Here is a 20,601-nt window from a genome sequence, read left to right as displayed (position 1 = left end):
TCTCAAATAGCAGGATCGGATCTTGATCAAAAAATATCGCAAAGCAATTGTTGAAAATAAAAAAAAAATATATTTTCAAATAAAAATTAAAGCGAATCTTGATCAAGAATTTCACGAGAAGAAAATTCAAAGCAAGGCAGAGGCAAAAATTGCTCTGATACCAAATATTAGAAAATAAACAATAATCAAATATGTTAGCGGAAGCGGAATTTAAACAAACCTCCAGCCACTGCTAAAAATTAAATTTGTTCTTGAGATCTTCTTCTTCAAGCAAACGGTAGATTGGAACCGTGGGAAGATGGTGTTGCCAAACTTTGGAACCCTTGGAAGAATGTTACCAAACTTTAGAACCCTGTGGAGATATTGCCAGATCCTGAAACCCTAGGATGATGTTGCCAAACCCTTGCTCTCAAATAGCGATGGTGTATTCTGATTTTCTGAGATAGGTTTAGTAACCCGTATGTGAGAGTATTTATAATAAAAAAGAGAAACCGTCCATCACGATTTTTCTGCCACTTCTCACGTATATTTTGAATGTGATAGACTTAATGTGAGAAAAGTGGGCCACAATTTTAGGTTAGTTTAATTATATAAGATAATTAAAAAATAATTAAAATTCAAATATGATTAATTAATTAATTAAACTAACAATGGGTTGTTAGAAAAATTGTACAAAAATGAATAGAAAAGGTTGGAAGAAACTATTGTTGAGTATAAAATTTATAATTAGGGTAATGGCCCAAAATAAGAGGAGATGTGGGCCATCATTGGGCCCATCAGATGGTTAAGGCTTTTTCGAGGCAGTCAGTTGGTCAGTAGTCCGTTTAAGGGGCCAAAGGTTTCTCTGGGTGGAAGGATCGGCGGCTAGGCGGTCGATTAGGTCAGCCGCCCGTTTAAGGAGACATGACAGTACGGGGGTGGTTGGAAGAGCAGTTGAATTCGATAACTAACAGGAACGGTTGGTGGGATGATGAAGACACGTGCCAGTTGGGGATTAATGTGTGGGGCGGTTGATGGCGATTGCGGTAACTGACCAGGTAACGTTTTGAAATGCTTCATTATGAATTATTTAATGATTCAGGAAAATTCAGATAGGGGCTCTTCAATCAGACAAGAAAAATTGCGAAGTTCCTGTTGGGGGTCACCATTTATTTTTCTGTGTATTTATTGCTCTGTTCTAAAAATAAATTTTATTCAAGTTCGATAATATTTTTCGGATTTCACTTTGTATTGTTGAAAAACCAAACAACAAATTGGCGACCACAGTGGGAGTGAAAGCAATATAGCTAATCCTACTTTCCGCAACGACTTCATACGTTTGCGTTTCGGGCGGATTATTAGTAGAAATACTATGGCCGGCACCCAATCTCAAACCAACACCACCAGTGTCGGAGTTTCTGCGGTGACGTCAAATCCAACTACAGTTGTTCCTACCACAGGAGGGACGTCTCAAGTACAGCCTGAATGGTTGACTTATGTTCAGCAATTGAACAATCAACAGATGACTACCATACAAACAATGTTGCACGATCAACCGAATTTAATGCAGAACATGCTGGATCAGGCATTGTCCAGGGTCACACTACATTCAAGAACGCCTCCAGCATTGTCACCTTCTCATTTTCAGGCGACTTTTCCGATGACTACCATACAAACAATGTTGCACGATCAACGGAATTTAATGCAGAATATGCTGGATCAGGCGTTGTCCAGGGTCACACTACATTCAAGCACGCCTCCAGCATTGTCACCTTCTCATTTTCAGGCGACTTTTCTGGGACCAATATTTGCAGGGCCATCATACGTAGATAGTACAGTTCCCAGTGCCACTGCTCCCAATCGAGCAGATAGGGGAAAAACTCCTCTAACTTTCCCAAATAATGTTCCTTTAGGGCCAAGAATCGATAACACTCAGCCGAACATCGTAAGGGAAGATAGACAAGGAGGACATATACATGATCCTATTCATATCCCTGATCATCAACATCCTCGTTTGGATCCTGAAGAAATTGCACATGTTCTGAGGGTTCATTTCGGCATGAATCCACATATGGCCAACCGCCCCACCTATCAAAGACCTTTTTCAGAAAGGATCATTAATGATTACCCTCTCCCAAGGAATTATCGACCACCCGACTTTCATGCTTTCTCAGGAGAAGATGGATCTTCCACCATAGAACATGTGGGTTGTTTCACGGCGCAATTAGGAGAGATCGGTAATAATCATTTTTATAAACTGCAACTGTTTGGTTTATCTTTTACTAGGACAGCTTTTTTATGGTTTCTCAACTTACCACCGGGACAAATACAAACCTGGGAAGGTTTGGAGATGGCATTCCATGCTAGATTCTTTAACCCTTTGCCAACCGTCTCCCTTACCGATTTGTTGGAAATGAAGCATGATCCAGAAGAATCAGCCGCGCAGTTTATCGAAAGGGTACGTTTCATGAAAGGGCGATGCCCAGGATAATTAATGAAAAGGAGATGACCAATTTAGTGGTCCGCAATATGCATGTACGATTAAGAGAGGCACTTACTGCACATTACGTAGAAGATCTGACAACTCTCGCGTCCAAGGCTGGACGTTTAGAGTCTCTCTTCAGAGAAAAAAAATCAAAATTTCAGACGTAATAAAGTTCAACAAATGGCTAGTATGGAAACGGAAACATACAGCCCTGATTGTGATCAAATAGAAGAAATGGCGGCCGAGAACATCTCTGGAAAGCCTTATGTGTGCTACGAATTGAAACCATGGCCAGGAACTGAGGGAATGGATCATTCTACATTCGATAGTTCAAATGCTAACAAAATTTTTGATATTCTACTGAGTGATGTACATATTCGAATCCCAAAAGGTCAAAGAGAAGAAATCAAAGGAAGATCATACTGTAAGTGGCATAATTCTCTTACTCATAATACAGGTCAATGCACACACTTTCGGAAAGAGATTCAAAGGACCATCAAGGCAGGACGGCTTAAGTATGTCACTCTGGGCGTAGAACAACAGCCGTTCCCAAAAGTAACGATAGCAATGGTAGACGTGCGGCCAATTCCCAAACCAAGAGGAATCCAGTCAAACAGCCAACAGAAAGAAAGATTCAAGATATATGAAAAGGCAGTAGCAGAAAAACGGGATAACCAAGACGAATCTTTTGACGTGGAATTAAAGGAACAAATGATGGTTCGAGATCATCCGACTAGAAGAACCGGCTTGGTTGGGGACAATTGGGTTCGAAATAAAAAAACCTTTACCAGTTGATATCGATCCTCGATTTCCAGGTATGAATCGTACCCAAATTCGTAATGCCAAACGCAGGTATGCTGCAAGGTACAAGAAAGGGAAAAAGAAGCTCCTTCAACGAAACAGCCGAATGATTTCCAAGTCATTTATGATGATCCGACAAAAAGTTGATCCATACAGAAAGGGAATAAAGAGGCATCAGACGAGAAGGTTGAAGGTTTCAGATGTCAGTATTGTAAAAGGATTAACATTAACCCATCTCTTGAAGAATTCCGTTTAGAATCACTAACAACCCAATCTGGAAACGGGATGGGAGAAGAATTTCGTACAACGAAAGTAGACCCAAGATCTATCAAATCTCGCTTAGGTCCACGAGTCCCTTGCCAAATGACAGAAGTTCATTGGATTGAAGAAGAACCTTTATGGGCAAGTCTGATGGATGGTTCTATGGATGAACCAGAATGGGCAAAGATTTCAGATCCTGATTTTCAGTTAGAAACTCCTCCGATAGTTATTTCTCCTATCCCAGAAGGAACAACATCTCATTTGAAGCCTCTGTATGTTAACGCACACATTTGCAGGAAACCAATCACGAAAGTTTTCATCTATAATGGAGCCATTTTTAATGTTATTCCGTTAAAGACCCTCAAGAAGTTAGGGAAAAGAATTCACGATTTGTCTCCGGTGGATTTTGAGATGACCAGTTTTACAGGGCAACCGACAATTTCTTCCGTAATTTTTGTGGCGGATGCAGACACTACATAAGTGCTACTAGGACAAGACTGGATACATGTATCACAATGTATGTCATCATCTCTGCATCAACAATTAATGTTCTTGGAGGGTAATCAAGTCTTTAAAATGGAAGCAAGTGACAACCCTTTTTGTGCGTCGGAAAAGGCTGAGGAGTTAGTATTTTACTCCAGTCACTTACCCCCAATGTCTCAGGCATTTCTGGCCAGTAAACACCCAAGGAAGGGTTATAGATTCACCAGCCAGAATTCAATGTTCTTCTAAAAAGAACACATCTCATGTATGGCTCGTAAGGAAGCCAAATCTATCTTATAATATATCTTTAATGGATAATACAAGTATGGAAGATTGTAGTTTACTTATTAATCAATTTTATTTAAGTCAGCTTTTGAAAAAAGCAGAAAAATTAAAAAGGTGTCTGATGTTCACCAGAAGGATGAACAATTTCGGTGGCCAGATTTGCTAGAAAAAAGAGAGCCAAATGCCTGGTTTGGAACGAAGTCTGATAGAGTATTGGTTGCCTATTAGAGAGGATTTTAAACCTTACAAGCAGCCTCCGAGGCGAATGAGCCCTGATTTGTTGCCTCAAATCAAAGAAAAAATCCAGAAACTTCTTAAAGTCGGTTTTATTCGGCCTTGCCGTTATGCAGAATGGTTGGCAAACATCGTACCAGTGGTTAAAAAGAATGGTAAGATCAGAATATCTATTGACTTCCGGGATCTTAATGTAGCCACTCATAAAGACGAATATGTGATGCCTATGGCTTATATGCTGATTGATTCAGCACCAAGGCATAAAATCCTCAGTCTGATGGATGGTTATGCAGGCTATAATCAAATCTTTTTGGCATAAGAAGATATTCATAAGACGGCTTTCAGGTGTCCAGGAGCGTTAGGTACTTACGAATGGACAGTCATGCCATTCGGATTAAAGAATGCAGGGGCAACCTATCAAAGGGCCATGAATTCGATTTTTCATGACCTCATTGGCAAATTCATGGAGATTTTATATTGATGATGTTATCATTAAATCTGCCAGTTTCGATCATCACTTGAAAGATCTAAAAGATGCTTTCAACCGAATGAAGAGGTACAATCTAAAAATGAATCCAACTAAATGTGCTTTTGGGATATCAGCTGAAAGTTTCTTAGGTTTTTTGGTGCATGAAAGGGGAATTGGAATTGAGGCCAACAAAGCCAAAGCAATTCTAGCCATCCGACCGCCCAAGACGGTTAAGGAAGTACAGAGTCTTTTGGGCAAGGTAAATTATCTAAGGAGGTTCATTGCTAATGCTGCTGGAAAGATTAGGCCAATCACTAAGTTGTTGAAAGCTGGGGTGGACGGTTTTGCGTGGGGACCAGACCAGCAGACAACATTAGATGTTATAAAGCAAGCCTTGGTTCAACCTCCAGTCTTAATGTCTCCTAAGGAAGGTCGGCCCCTCAAGCTTTATTTGGAAAATACACACGAAGTGGTCAGCTGCTTACTAGCAGAGGATGGTGATGATGGTAAAGAGAGGGCAATTTATTATTTGAGTAAGACTCTTGCAGGACCATAATTAAACTATACTATGCCAGAAAAAATGTGTTACTCATTGGTGTTCGCATGCACCAAACTTGAGCATTATATGCTGCCTAGGAGAATAGAAGTTATCTCAAATGTAGATCTTATCAAATTAATTTTGCAGAGACCTACCATGCAGGGCAGACTTATTAAATGGGCCATTAAATTTGCTCCTTCCGCTTTGTAACATTCTCCGTTAAAGGCGGTCAAAGGTCAAGAATAGCAGATTTTCTGGCAGAATTTTCAGGATACAATCAAGAAGAGATTGAGTTCACATCTTATGTGAGCACCCGAACTTGGTCAATGTTCTTCGATGGTTCTACTGCTGGAAATAGATCAGGTGCAGGGGTTTTGTTAGAAGGGCCAGATGGCCAAAAGATCAAGTTACAGCTTCAATTAGAGGCTATGACCCACAATTCAGCAGAATATAAGGCCCTAATCCTAGGATTGGAATCTTTAATAGCCATGAATGTTCAGTCAGTAGTCATAAGGGGAGATTCTCAACTAGTAATCAATTAGGTGACCAAACAATATGTTTGCAATTATCCTCATCTACACAAATACAGGGATGTTGTATATCGATTGTTATAAAAAATCTCAGAGGTAATAATTGAATTCATCCCTAAAAAAGAGAATCAACATGCAGATGAGTTAGCTCAAAAGACATGTAAAGGGATCCCGAAAGAGATGTGTGCAAAAATCGAGTCGGAAACTGGTGTTGGGACCGATTGGAGGATAGAAATTGTTATGTATCTACAAAATCCAGGAGCAAATGTGCCGATAGGGGTACGTTTGAAGGCCTTACGATTCCAATTGATAGAAGGGGTCTTGTATAAAAGGACATTTGAAGTATTACTTTTAAGATGTTTGGGGTCTAAGCAAGCTTTGGAAGTTATGACAGAAGTACATAGCGGGATCTGCGGAGCACATTGAGCAGGTTTGAATATGAGATGGGCTATTCACCGTTTGGGTTTCTTCTAGCCAAAGATCTTCGAAGATTGTATACAATTTGCAAGAGGCTGTCAAGAATGTCAAAAGCATGGACAGTTGAATCATTTGACAGTTATTGGATTACAAGCTATGGTAAAACTTTGGCCTTTCAGGTCCTGGGCCATGGACATCATTGGCAAAATACACCCTCCTTCATCCAAACATCATTGTTTTATTTTGGTTGCAACAGACTATTTCACCAAATGGGTAGATGCAGTTACTTTAAAAAACGTGGATCTAAAAGAGGTAATCCATTTTGTGCTGAATCAAATCATCTATAGGTATGGCATTCCGCATTCTTTAACCACTGATCAAGGTTTAGTTTTCATTGGGGAAAATTTTATAAGTTTCTTGGCAGAATTTGGTATTCAGATAAATCATTCCTCGCCTTATTATCCCCAAGCTAATGGACAGGCAGAGACAGCCAATAAGATTATTATTGGAATCATAAAGAAAATGATTGAGGGGAATCCAAGAAAGTGGCATTTGCTATTACCTCAGGCCTTATGGGCACACAGAAATAGTAGAAGTTCGGTGACAAGGTTTTCACCATATCAACTTACTTTTGGGCTGGATGCTGTGTTGTCAGCAGAAATTCAGGTATCATCGAGACGTACAAGTTTTACTGCTAGAGAGTTCACCGAGGAATATCAGCAAGTTATGTTGCACAAATTGGAAAATCTAGATATTAACTAACTCCACGCAATCGATTAGACCATGCTACCTACGTACAAGAAGATTGATCAATTAGGAAAATGGTCTCTGAACTGGGAAGGGCCATTTATTATTCATAAGGAAATCAGAAATGGTGCCTTTATTATAATGAATCAAGAAGGTAAAAGAGTACATGATTGTATCAATGCTAGATATCTAAAGAGGTATTTTCTTGCCTTTTCAGATAAGAAGAATGCATAAAACAAGAAATTTTATTCAGAACCCAAACATCAAGGGTTCGAACCCAATATGGGGTTCATTCATTATCGGATATTGATATGTGCAGGGGACCTTCGTCTTCTGAGTCAGAATCGTCATCCCTGTGATTGGAAATTAACTATGGTTCTTCATCAAGAAGGTCTTCTAAATCAGGTCGGTATCGTTCCCATTGATTTTGCATTTCTTCTAAATCGTGATTGGTACGAGCCTTCATGTCTGTTATGGTCGGGCGTTCACGGTTAACAAGAGTGCGTAGTCTTGAAAAAATTGTGCATTTATTGGAAAATATGTGATCCCAACCAAGATCTGGAAGTATGGCTGTCACATGATGTTCAATTAAGTTCATATGATGATCAATATCAGGAAGGTGGCTTAGGATGTCACGAAGAGTTTCGTATCCACCCAGGACATTTTCCATCAGGCGAATAACACGATAAATGGTTTTTTTTCCTCGTTGGAAAAATTTGAATTTGAAATCTAGTTGCTTGAGTATATATAACAAGTCTTCAGCATGACCACCAACAGGATGATTACCCACAAAGAAGGGTTGAATGGCACTTTCCCAGTTTTTCGAAGGAACATGGGGCCGATGTTATGACATCTTAATTAATAGTTCAGGTATGTCCCAATTTCAGATTTTTTGAAGTTGTTAGTTTTATCACAAGGGACGATGATTTTTATAAGGGAAGTGAGGTTAATTTGGCTACTTAGGGTTCGGAATATGGAAAGTGATCCTTGTTAATAGGAAAACAGAAATTGTTTACTAAGTCAGAATTTATATAAAAGATTTACATAAGGGCCCCCAGGGCGATTTTTATCTGGGACCATTTGTCTTCGGCCCTGGATAGGCATCAGTTGTTAGCAACCGCCTGATATCGTTTGATGAATTGAGACCGGGCCTGAATCTTCAATTCTTGATCCAAGTCGACCTCGTTCTTCTGATATCTTTCAATCAGGCGCTGCTCGTCGGCCACGTGGCCCACCAGAATGGACTGCTCTTGACGAAACGCCTCTAATTCCTTCTCATTCTTTTGGATTGCTGAAGGGATTCCCTGGTTTTGGCCAAGGAAGCCTTCAAATTTGTTTGATCTGAGCTCGGCTGGGATGGTTCGGCTGATAGGAGTCGGGCGAGTAGGATATCGTTTCGAAGCTCAGTTAACCTCTCCATCAGCCAATGCAGAATTGGGGCGGCCGTCGATTCCGAAGGGGTTTGAAATAATAGGCCACCAACCGCCTGAATGAGACTTTCAAAGGATTCTGATCCCAAGACGGAGAAGGGGCGGTTGACGGCCTGAGCGAAGGTAGCTCGGATGTCCTCCGGAATCGGAATGGCCGAAAAAAGGGCTAGGTCAAAATGTCCCTAAGAAGAAGTTCAAATGTTTAAGTTTGATGGAGAGGATGAATGGTATGGATTACTTGTGGAATTTTACTTACTTCCTGGCGGACCGTGGTTACGGAGGGCGCAAGGATTGCCATCGGTCGGGGAGGTCGGGCGTGTCAGCACTGTAATTGCCGACTCTTCGGCCGCTGACAAAGGTCCTTGCGGTGCTGACCTAGGGCCCTGAAGTTAAAATATGAAGTATTTAGTGCTTGATAGAATTGGTATACAGTTATGAAAGAAAGATTTGAACACCCTACTAGATTAACAGAGGTCTCCAACTCAGAAGAAGAAATTTCTTCTACGTCAAGTGGGGAACTCCTCGGACGGACGGCAACAGGCGGTTCTGCTGCTCGCCTTGCCACCTCCGGCAGTGGGACGGCTGAAAACGGGATGGCTGCAGCCGGGGCGGCTGCAGCCGGAGCAGCTGCAACAAGAGCAGCTGTAACCGGGACGGCCGCAATCGGGGCGGCTGCAACAGGAGCAGCTATGATAGGGGCGGCTGCAACAGGGCTGTTGCAGCAGGGGCGGTTGGCTTTTCACTTAGGTAAGAAGATTCCGCAATTTCTGCTGGCAGTACGGTCTTCGGTGCAGCAGTTGCCTCGCTATCTGTCGAAGCTGCTGCTACCTCCGGTTCGGTTGGTAAAGGCGTCTGCAATAAATATATTAGATATTTATTCTAAGTATGGAGGGTAAAAGTGGTTAAGTGTTGGGTGTTTAGAAAATTTACTGGATCTCGTGGAGGTGCTGACAAAGATTTTCTCCTGGTCGGGGCCCTTTTCGGACCACTCACCAGCAGAGAGGGAAGGGATTGCCTCCTAGTCGGGTCCCCCTCCCGACTGATCATCGGCAAAGCAAGCATCGGTGTGTGGACTCGGAGGGGAAGGGCCTACGGTGAAATAACATTAGTCAGTTCATGACTAGTTATGAAGAAAAGGAATAATGGTAATATGAGTCATTAACTTGGGGTTGATCAGCTAGCAGGTTTGGTTGGTCGGCCGGGGCTAGAGTCGGTTGGCCGGTTGGTGCTGCCGATGTCGAACCTGATATGAAGAAGAATATAAGTTAGAAATTTAAGGAAATATCAAGGTGATTAAAGATTTTTTAGCATACCTAGACGGGGCGGATCCTTGTTGGCATCCAAGCCAATAAATAGTCCTCGGCGGCTTGTTGGTCTATTTCAGAAGTCGGGACTACTTGGATCTGGGAAGCTTTTCTCTTCCTCTTTGGAACACTTGATCCGGCACCCGGGGCGGCTGTTTTCTTCGGGCGCTTACAGGTTGGGCCGCCCCTAACATCAAGGCAGACTAGGGCAGGAGAACACCCAGCAACCGATCTTTTTCTGGGGCAAGTAGGGCCCACGTGACCGACCACCATTCGCGAAAGGTCTCAACGGTTTCGGGAGTGGAATGGAAAGGAATGTAAGAGCTGGTAGTTATGTAAGTGGTGAGTTGCGTAAGGTAAGAAGGAATCAGTTCGGGAATGACCCGCCCGTCCGGGCTTTGAGGTATTAGGTGAGGACGGGCGATGGGGCCAGGTAGACTTTGGCAGCAGCCGAATTGACGTGCCAAAAATTGGGGCTGATAACTAAAATATAAAATGACTTTTGGCATTTTTTATCAAATTTTTTACTAACAAATAAAGACCTGGGTTTAAGAGCATAATCCCAGGATAAAGAATAGGTCGGATGAGGAAGAGGTTTAGGTTTGGCCATAGATGAAGACACAGGAAAAGGCCAAAAGAGACCGACCGCATAGCAAGCATACTTCCTATATACATAAAAACGGGAGTTGTTGCGGTCGTCGGCTAGGATGGCAGAGATGATGGGGTCGGATGATTGGAGGTGGCCGTGACCTAGGCAAAGTCGGTTAAGGGCTAAACCCAAAGAATGGTCGGGTGTTGAAGTGATGGGCGGACGACCAAGTTTGAACGCGTCGGGAAAGTAAAGACGGAACCAAAGTTCTAGGAGCCAAAAAGGGTCCGACGCGGCGGTATATAATTTTTTACTATCACTATCTACAAGGCGGGTGCTAACGCTAGAAAGACCTTCAAAAAGATTGGCAAGGAAAAGAGTGCCAAGGGAAAAGAAAAGACCTGAAGCTAAATGGATAACTAGATCGAGATGAGAAGAAAGGACGCATTTGGATGGGGAGACTATGACATACCTACATAGCCAGAAGAGGAGGAAGGCAACATGTTCGCGGTCGGTCACGGGGGTTCCTGCTGCCCGTTGCTGGTCGGTCGTGAATTTCGTCCAGACCATTCTTTTACTCCAGCTAAGGACCAGCCCAGATGGTCCGCTTCTGGCTCCTGCTCATCTAGGACTCCCATCACTGGGTCCTCACCCACGATGGGAAGATGGGCGACCATGGCCACATCCATAAGGGTCGGGCCAATAGGGCCTGTTGGCAAAAAGAAGACCCGCATCTCTGAGTGCCAGAAGGCCGATATCGCCAGGAGCACCTTCTCGTGCAAATGAAATGGAATTGTGGAAAGGAGTATGGCCTGGTCGATGTGTTCACGCTTCCACTGCTCCTGGAAGCGCTCCGCCACTCTGTTGTACCAGGTGCGGTAGGGGTCTTTGGGATCGGTCAGATGTGTCTTGATGCTGTCATTGATACGAACAACATTGTAGTTGGGATTGTTGATGGCAAGGGGGTTCTCTGCTTCAAGTACCTCCCTCATCGGATTGGAGTCCTCAGGAGTAGTGCAATATGGGCGGATGGTTGGAGTCACCACCTTCGATGCAACAAAAAATACCTCCGGGTTGGTCCATCAGAAGGAAGTGTGGGTACGTATTGGTTCGCCATGCATTGAAAGTTGCAGAAAGGAGATGGTAGCAACAACGAAGAAGATGAGAGGTTTTTTTGGAAATGGCTCGCGATAATGGATGCGTGAAATGAACGAAGTTGATGGAAGGGTTTTTACAGGAAATAAAGGGTAATGCTTATGGGGTATTTAAAACCCTATTGATGTTATGGGAAGCAGAGTCAGGGCGGCACTGTTGCATAGGCTGCAGACTCCCAAACATCCTGTCATGCGGCGATCGAGGAGTGACGTTTGGAAGTCAGATGGCGGCGGGGCAAGTTGTTGAGTATAAAATTTATAATTAGGGTAATAGCCGAAAACAAGAGGAGATGTGGGCCCGTCATTGGGCCCATCAGATGGCTAAGGGTTTCTCGAGGCAGTCGGTTGGTCAGCAGTCCGTTTAAGGGGCCAAGGGTTTCTCTGGGCGGAAGGATCGGCGGCTAGGCGGTCGGTTGGGTCAGCCGCCCGTTTAAGGAGACATGACAGTACGTGGGTGGTCGTAAGAGCAGTTGAATTTGATAACTAACAGAAACGATTGGTGGGACGGTTAAGACACGTGTCAAATGGGGATTAATGTGTAGGGCGGTTGATGGCGGTTGCGGTAACTGACCAGGTGACGTTTTGAAACGTTTCCTTATGAATTATTTAATGATTCAAGGAAATTCAGATAGGGGATCTTGAATCAGATAAGAAAAATTGCAAATTTCCTGTTTGGGGTCACCCTTTATTTTTCAGTATATTTACTGCCCTGTTCTACAAATAAATTTTATTCAAGTTCGATAATATTTTTCGAATTTTACTTTGTATTGTCGAAAAACCAAACAACACATATATTTATTTTTTAATAATTATATTCCCCACAAATATTAGAAAAATATCCTGATATTTTATTTATTATTATAACAATATCAACATAATATAATTAAATTACAAAACATGCAGAAAAATAAAATCGTATATTTATTCATGTATGATAAATATATGTGTGCGTTTGACAATTAGCAGATAACTTTTAGCTATTAGTTAATTCAATTAGCGGATTTGACTAGCTCAATTAGTTATTTGTCTTAAAATGTTTGGTAAAATAATTATTTGATATTAGTTGTTTATACGTAAAATAACACTTAATGACATTAATACATTGTTTTCTAAAATATTTAATTTTATTTTTTAAATTTGAGAAAAATATTTTAATTAAAAAAAGTATTTTTTTCATTAAAATTATATAAAATATAAAATCTTGTATATATATATTTTTATTATGTTAATTATTATTTATTAATTTTTGATATAAAATTTATATAATAAAAATATATATAAATTAATTAATAATATTTTTTTTCTATTTGATTTAATTTTAATATATTTATATAATTTACAAATAAAATAATTTATATGTAATAATTAATTATAGTAATTATTTTAAAATTAAAAAATAAAATTATAATATAATAATATATTTAAAATAGTTAATAAATACTTTAATAAAAATATATTTATATATATGAAATAAATTATTTGTTTTAAGTGTAAATAAGGAATAAATAAAATTTAAGTGAAAAAGTTATTCTAGAATGATGGGTAAATTAATTTTTTAGAAATTAATTTTTTAAGTTTAAATAGCTCTTTAAAAAAACTAATTTACCAAATACGTAAATTACTTTTTTAACTGATCAAATAGCTAAAAGTTATTTAATAAACTAAAAATTATTAAAAATGCTTTTTCCCCAACACGCCATAATATAAAATAGTAATATTTCAAAATTTATATCCAATAATATTAAGAGGGTGTTTGACAATTAACGGTTAGCTTTTAGCTGTTAGCTGATTCGATTAGCCGGTTAGACTAGCGGATTCAGTTAGTTGTTTGTGTAAAAGTGTTTGATAAAATAACGATTTTGTATTAGTTGTCCATATATAAAATGATAATTAAAAATATTTTATATTTTATTTTAAAAATATTTAATTGATTTTTTTCGATGGGTAGACTTTTTTAAAATATTATTATTAATTTTAAAAATTATAAAAATTTTATTAAGATATTTATTTTTATTATTTTTAAAATATTTTGTAAAAAATTAATGCAAATGTATTGAAATATATATATATTTTTCATTAGAAATGATATAAATATAAAAAAGTAAAAATAATTTCTATATGGATTTCTATTAGATTAATTTTTAATTAATATATATTTTAAATAAATATATTTATTTTTAATTAAAAAAATTATGTGATAAAAAATACTATATAAATAAATTAATAATATTAATATTTTATATTATCTTTATTTTAAAAAATTTAAATTTTTTATAAATATAATAATTGACATATAAAAAACTAATTATTTTAAATTTATAAATATGAATTTATACCTAAATTTACCAAACACAGTCGAGCAATTAAAACTGTTTACCCGACACCCTTTAAGAGTACCTAATAAATTTAAATAAATTTTTTTATTTATATTTATATTGGTATCTATAAGCCGAAACTTTAAAATTGGGCTCTCTACATATAATAAATAAAGCCCAATATCTTAATATTGGGCCACAAAGGTCAATTTTCCCAATATTGAGAGGGTCGACTTAGGATAGGTTTTCTCCGATTTGTGATGCACTTTGCTTTCTTCCGCTGAGATGATAGATTTTGAGCAACAATCGAAGCAAAAGGTATCCTTGTTGGTAAATAATCAATGTTATATTAGGATGGAGTATATTTGTGATTCATTTTATTAATTTCTATGTCGATTATGATCTTACTGGTTTTAAAATCGATGATGTTTTTATTAATTTTTTTTTCATAATAATTTTAGCAAACATAAATAAGTTTTGGATAATATGGAGTAAACTGTATGGGTTAAAATTGTGCAGATTTGATCTTGGGGAGAAACAATGGCATCGAGATTGTGGACTGAGGTTAGTTTGAAGTGTGGTTGTCCATATTCATATAATTTGTACGTTTTCGGTTGCAACTCCGATCGGTCGTGAATCATGTGTTTATGGAGCTTTTGCTTTCTAAAAAGAGCCAATGAGTTTATGAATTATTCCTAGTAGTTCTCCGATAACCGAATGTATAGTCATGGTTCCAAACAAAATTGGTGATGGGAGGAGAAAAATAACTGGTTGGAGGAAGAAGAAATACTGCTTGCTTGATGAAGAAAGGGTTTTTTTGGGTGCAACATATTATTTTATATATATATATATATATTTATTTATTTTATGACGTGGGAATATGCAGTCGAACCTAAGCTAAGTCCTACAGATACATCACACTAAATGAATCATGTATGGTAGCTTACTTGAAGCGTCGAGGGTTTGAACAAGTCCAACGGGACAAAAATTACCTAAGCATATATTATTGACACAATTTTTATAGAATTTATTAATTATTATAAATATATTTATATAAAATAAAATTTAAATAAATTTAAAATTCATATAATTTATATTATAGTTCTTTCTTGTATAATTAAATTTATATAAATTTATTTGATTTAATATATTTTTTAACAAATTAAATTTAATATTAATTGTAAATTTATTGTTTAAATATAATTTTTTTATATATAGATTTTATATTAACTATAAAATTATTAACACATTTACTATCTATATTAATTATTCCCTCGGTCTCAATACACAATAGTCTTATTTATTATTTTTGTCCGTTCTAAAATAATAGTCTCATTTTCATAAATAACCATATCACCGTAAAATTATCCCTACTTTTTTATTATTATTAAACAATTGTCACTACTTTTTATACTAATATACTTACCAAGGCAAAAAAAAATATTTATTCTTACTTTTTACTAACTATCTATTCTTAAATTTCGTGCCAAATACAATTATACATTTGGGACGGAGAGAGTATAAATTAATGCTTGTTTATTTTTGTGTTTACTGTGCTGTGACTTTTTAATTTTTAGTTTTTGGCTGGGTATCCGGGTCTACCCGACCCGAAAGGTTTTGGGCGGGCGAGGGTTTTAGTACCTCTAATGGATCGGGTCCAGATTCAGTTTCGGTACAACCCGATCCGTTTTCATCCCTATTTCTCATTCCTTCCCAAATTGATTTCTCTCACCTCTATCCGAAATCTCTCCCAACTTTTCTGAAATCTCTGCAAAGTTTCTGCAACAAGCATCGTATTTCATGTGGGCGAAGAAAGCCCCCTTTCGACGCAGATTAACACGCTGAGGGGTTTCACCTTCTGCTCGCCGCCTTCGAAATCATTGTGCGCCGCCCTCTGTATGTATAAATATATGTTTTAAAATACGCTGTGGAGTCGTTTTTTGTGCATGATTATCGTTTCGATTTCATTCTGGTGAATTATGTGATAGGCGCAGGTCTTTTCAAGAAAGCTATTATTAATTCTGAAAAAGAATTGAAAATATTATGATTATCTTTGGGTTTTATGTAGTTTACGGAACTATGGAAACATTACTTTTCGAATTGGCTTTGGAGTCGATTTGTTTTTCAAATATTCGAGGGAGGAGTAGAAATTACTGTTTGTTTCTTTATGTATAATTTTGGTTTTTTTGGTCTTGAAAATTTCTTGTAGAGAAAGGAATAAATATGGCAGCCTTTGCATTCGTCTTGAAATGTATTGATTGGATAATTGAAACAAGATAACTTTATATTTGTGCAGGGTTGAAGTTCTTGGGTGTAATATGATCTCTGCCACAGATGCTCGTGTGCACATTGTTTAAATTATGGCAATGATAACTCAGCATCTGCAGGTGATAATTTGTGCTCGTGTATGTGATGATTTGTGCAGTTATTGGTGTTATATTGTTTTGGTCCAAGATAAGAGCATTGAGTGATGGAGTAATTTACGTTTCAGCATGATTTGTGATGAATTTCTTACTAGGAATCGGGTTTAGTTGTGTATTTGTAAAGCGACAAAGGTTAGTTGGAAGTCTGGTCGTCCAGACAAACGAATGGATTATGCATTATAGTGTGAAATTGGTTATTTTGTTAGAAGCTGGATCATGAAGTTTTTTGTTCATTCATACAATTTGGTAAGAAAATTGCAGCCTGTAATTGTGTGAAAACAATGTCGTTATGATTGTTATTTTACTAGGCTATGCATTGCGCTTTCTCTTGATAGGCTTAACACTCCATCTTACAATTTGTTTCATGGGAGTAAATAGCATTTTTTGTTTTGCTTCTATTGCTGTGAATTTATAAAACGACATTTCAATGTTTATGTTGGTGATACATTAACTTTATACTTTGGTATTAAGAGGTGATTTTGTTATTCATGTTATGCAACTAATCCATTTGGATGACCTTATAGTTATTGTCAGACTAAAGTTTATCCATCTATGGCATTAAACTTAAATAAAATTTGATTTTTATTTACAACTGTATTATCCAATGTGTTTTCATAAAGAAACAGTTTCTGAGTGCTGTTTTTCCCATATTAAGTGTGGAAGGTGTTTTACCGTCAATTCTATTCAGGGTGCTTGTAGCACATTCCCTTCCGTATCTTCATCGTGGAGTAGAGGGAGCAAGGTAAATCATATTTTGCCTACATTCCATCCAGTTGGGAGAAAAGATAGGTTAATATCTTTGAAATGCAGATCACGATCAAGGTGAGAGTTTATACATGTATAAATCTAAGATCATGCTAATCGTTATCGCCATTAAGTTCTATGTGACCAGCATTCACTTTCCATGGAATTGTAGTTTTATAAATAGAATAACTGTAAGGAAGACCACTTAAGGAGGATGGGTTGTTTGCTCAAATCGTTTGTGGGGATGGAATGTTCACTCTTGTTGTAGTTCCGATGGTAGATTCTTTTTCAATTTTATATAAGATATAATCTCAGTATAAACGTGTATCAAAACTATCACTACCAATAGGAAATTCTCTCGTCCTTCTCAAATTTTTCATTGAAACTACAATATGGATGAATATTTCATGTGGATATTGTTGTTTTATCAAAATTTAACTACAAAATTGAAGATAAGTATAAATTTGAAGGTATCAAATGTTGAAGGGACATCACAAGAAGGGGTAGATCCTATAATTAGCATGCAGTAAGATCATTCTTACTTGCATCAAGATTTCTGGCTTATTTGTGTTTTGACCAGCAACTATGTCCATCATGAAGCGTACGTTTATGTGGAGTCTGGTCTATATGGTCCTCTCTGAAGTTTAGCTTTCTCAAGAGAGCTAATGGGTGCATGAATTACTCATAGGGTGTGTTGTTTGGGGATTTAGATTTTGTTTTGGGATTTGAATAGTAAATATTTTGAATCGAAGTAGTTGTATGACGTGATATAAATAGGTGTTGATGTGATGTTTTGAATGTAAAATTGATTTTTAGTATAATATAGAAAACGAAAAATAGATTTTTGATTTGATGATTTTAGGGAAAATTTTTTTGTGAATTGTAGAAATCCGGGCAAATTTGATAAAAGAACACACCAATAGTAGTTATCATATAATCATATGGATTGTGTTTATAGTGCTTATGCAAAGAGTTTATTTTGTTAGAAACTAATCTTTAAATTATTTTGATTATGGTGTTAATTCATGCAGTTTAGCAACCCAATTTCAATTTCCGTTTTAATCAATGAGTGAAGGGCGGCATCGATGTTATGATTGCTCTTGCATTGTATATGAATTATTCATAATAGTTGTTCCCTTCCAATGCCGTGAAATTATCTATTAAATTTGAAAAAGTTTGCTGCTTTGTTGCTTTGTAGTTTAGATGCTGATTTAGTATGAAACTAATTGCGCATCTCATTTTCAGTGTAGGAGCAGCTGTCATTCACAGACCAAAGCAAAAGATATTTAAAATATATGCTTTCAAGGGTGGGAATCGGTATGATGATTCTAGCAGCAGAACAAATGGTTCAAAGTCCATAAAAAATAGTGCTAAAGTCTCATTTCTGCAAGATGAAAGCGAAGAATCCTCTTTGAAATCTTCTAAGGTACATGATGTTGTCCCTGATCCTTGCACATCAGCGGCCGAGACAGCAAGCCGGTCTGTAGCTATACAGAAGCTGTTTAAAAACTGGCTAATGTTGTTGCGCACACAACCACAAACTGAACCTGTGGAAAGAGCTGCGGCAGAACCATCCTCCACTGAATCATCGGAAACGCCCAACACTGTTGCAAAACAAGAAACAATTCAGTTGGTAAAGGCTGCTGCAGCTTACTTGATGAACTTGGATGCAACTATAAAAATACCGGTGCTTATTTTGTAAGTATTACTGTTACACTCCGTTTTTGGCCCCTCCCCGCACTATATTTTCCTTTAGAATTGTGGGTACGGTGGTAGTTTCTAGTGTAAAGCATTGCATTTCTACTAGCATGAACGCTCCTTTTCGGATTTGGAATGACTTTAGAAATCCAAAAGATTGTTCAAATCTAGTTGTAAATTTTATCCTCTATTTCATGCCACTACGATTCAATTGTTATTAGAAGTTTCTTAAGGTGTGTTTGCTTAAGGGTTTGGATTTTTGAATGTTGAAACTTTGAATTCGAAGATTTGTTTGATGTGATATTTTATAGGTATTTGATTTGATGCTTTTTTGGGGGTAAGCTAATTGAACAGTGAAAATTTTTGAAAAAAATCACAAAAGTACACAACCCTATACTATCCTGACCTGCATTTCTTGAGAAAAAGCATCAATTGCATTTCTCCCAATAAAGATATGCTGAAAATTTTCTCAGAAATCCATTCTTACTTCGATTGTTGTTTGCTCCACACGATAGTTCCACTTTCCACGCATCTCGATTCTTGTAGGCCTGCAGTATCTCAAGACGCGTTATTTGCTCTTTACTTTCACTCTCCATGTGTTTCTGCTCGATTCTTGCTTATCGTTGATCACTTCCTTGGTTTTTTGCAGAACTCCCATGTTCTTCTATGTCAATATAGCTTACGGATCAGAGGTGTTAAAAGAATTAGCCCCCTTATGGATTCTCGGGCCATTAATCGTAGCCCTTTACATCAAGATCTTCCGAGCAATATGCAGACTATATGTATTCAGCTTCACGCAGACAGTGAAAATTGCAATTAATATGCCTTCCTACTGCTTACTGGCATACGCCTACATCTTTAAAGGCGGTCTAAAAGAAACTATGCGCGCACGGTTAGTCCAGCCTCTGGTTGATATAAAAAATAAGGACTACAAAGAAGCTGCCCGGAGAAAATTTAAGGATGTGCAAGAATGGATGATCGAATACTACCTGGATTTCATCGAAGGGATATGGCCACTCTACTGCCGAACAATCAGGTTTTTGAAGAGGGCGAATCTATTATAAATTAATGTGCTTTGATCTATCCTTTGGGGTATCGAATTTTCTTTCTTCTTTTTGCCGTTGTTTTTGTTAGCTTTGTACTATGCATTTTAGGGTGAAATATTCGAATCGGAGCCCATCCCGGCTTCCCTTGATCATCATTCTGAGGATTAAGACTGAAAAACTTTGATGTAGGGCTGGCCAATATTTGAATTCATCTGAGTTTGGAGGATATATTTTGCAGCAATGTTATGATATACTACTATTATACTCCCCCGTCCTTAATTTAATAAAATAGTGCAATGTCTATTTTGTGTTTTTTTTTTATAATTAAAGTAAAAGTAATGTGAAAATAAAAAAGTAAAATAATTTTAATATTTAGTTGATTGACTGAGGGCAAATTGTTCCTTCGGTTGTGTTCAAGGGTTTATTGAAGGAAATCTTCAATCTGTCTTTATGGACGTCTTTGTTTGTTTGTTTTTTTATTTTACTATACAATTATTGTATTTTTAGTACAAATATCACAAAAATTATTATAAAAAATCAAAATAAAAAGATAAAATAAAATCATCTTCTAAAGACATGCCCATTTCAACTTTAAAAATTTTTATTTTACTATCTTAGAAAAGGAAAATAAAAACTACTTAATATATAAACAAAGAAAATTCTAAATAT

General features: G+C 37.4%; 1 protein-coding gene across 2 annotated transcripts; it reads left to right on the top strand.

Annotated features, from left to right (window-relative positions):
- The first annotated feature begins 14,235 nt into the window (after positions 1-14,235).
- LOC127242648 (uncharacterized) lies at positions 14,236-20,196 on the top strand. 2 transcript variants are annotated; one of them, XM_051262272.1, is made up of 6 exons: positions 14,236-14,339; positions 14,541-14,585; positions 16,318-16,408; positions 17,133-17,266; positions 18,434-18,886; positions 19,536-20,196. In XM_051262272.1, the coding sequence occupies exons 3-6, from the start codon at positions 16,382-16,384 to the stop codon at positions 19,948-19,950; spliced, it is 1,029 nt and encodes a 342-aa protein (XP_051118229.1). In that variant the 5' UTR covers positions 14,236-14,339; positions 14,541-14,585; positions 16,318-16,381; the 3' UTR covers positions 19,951-20,196. The 2 variants fall into 2 exon arrangements, with proteins under 2 accessions (XP_051118229.1, XP_051118228.1); XM_051262271.1 differs by lacking the exons at positions 14,236-14,339; positions 14,541-14,585 and adding an exon at positions 15,599-15,917.
- The last annotated feature ends 405 nt before the right edge of the window (positions 20,197-20,601 follow it).

The sequence above is a fragment of the Andrographis paniculata genome, unplaced genomic scaffold, assembly GCF_009805555.1.
Source record: "Andrographis paniculata isolate CXL003 unplaced genomic scaffold, ASM980555v1 Contig87END, whole genome shotgun sequence".
Lineage (NCBI taxonomy): Eukaryota > Viridiplantae > Streptophyta > Magnoliopsida > Lamiales > Acanthaceae > Andrographis > Andrographis paniculata.
Note: the sequence above shows the minus strand (reverse complement) of the source record. Positions and strands in the feature narration are given on the sequence as shown.

Bases quoted from the DNA above. Each gene is read 5' to 3' on its own strand.
- LOC127242648 (XM_051262272.1), top strand. From the start codon at position 16,382: ATGGCAATGATAACTCAGCATCTGCAG. The intron at 16,409-17,132 runs GTGATAATTTGT...AATTCTATTCAG, and splicing joins TGATAACTCAGCATCTGCAG to GGTGCTTGTAGCACATTCCC. The intron at 17,267-18,433 runs GTGAGAGTTTAT...TCTCATTTTCAG, and splicing joins AAATGCAGATCACGATCAAG to TGTAGGAGCAGCTGTCATTC.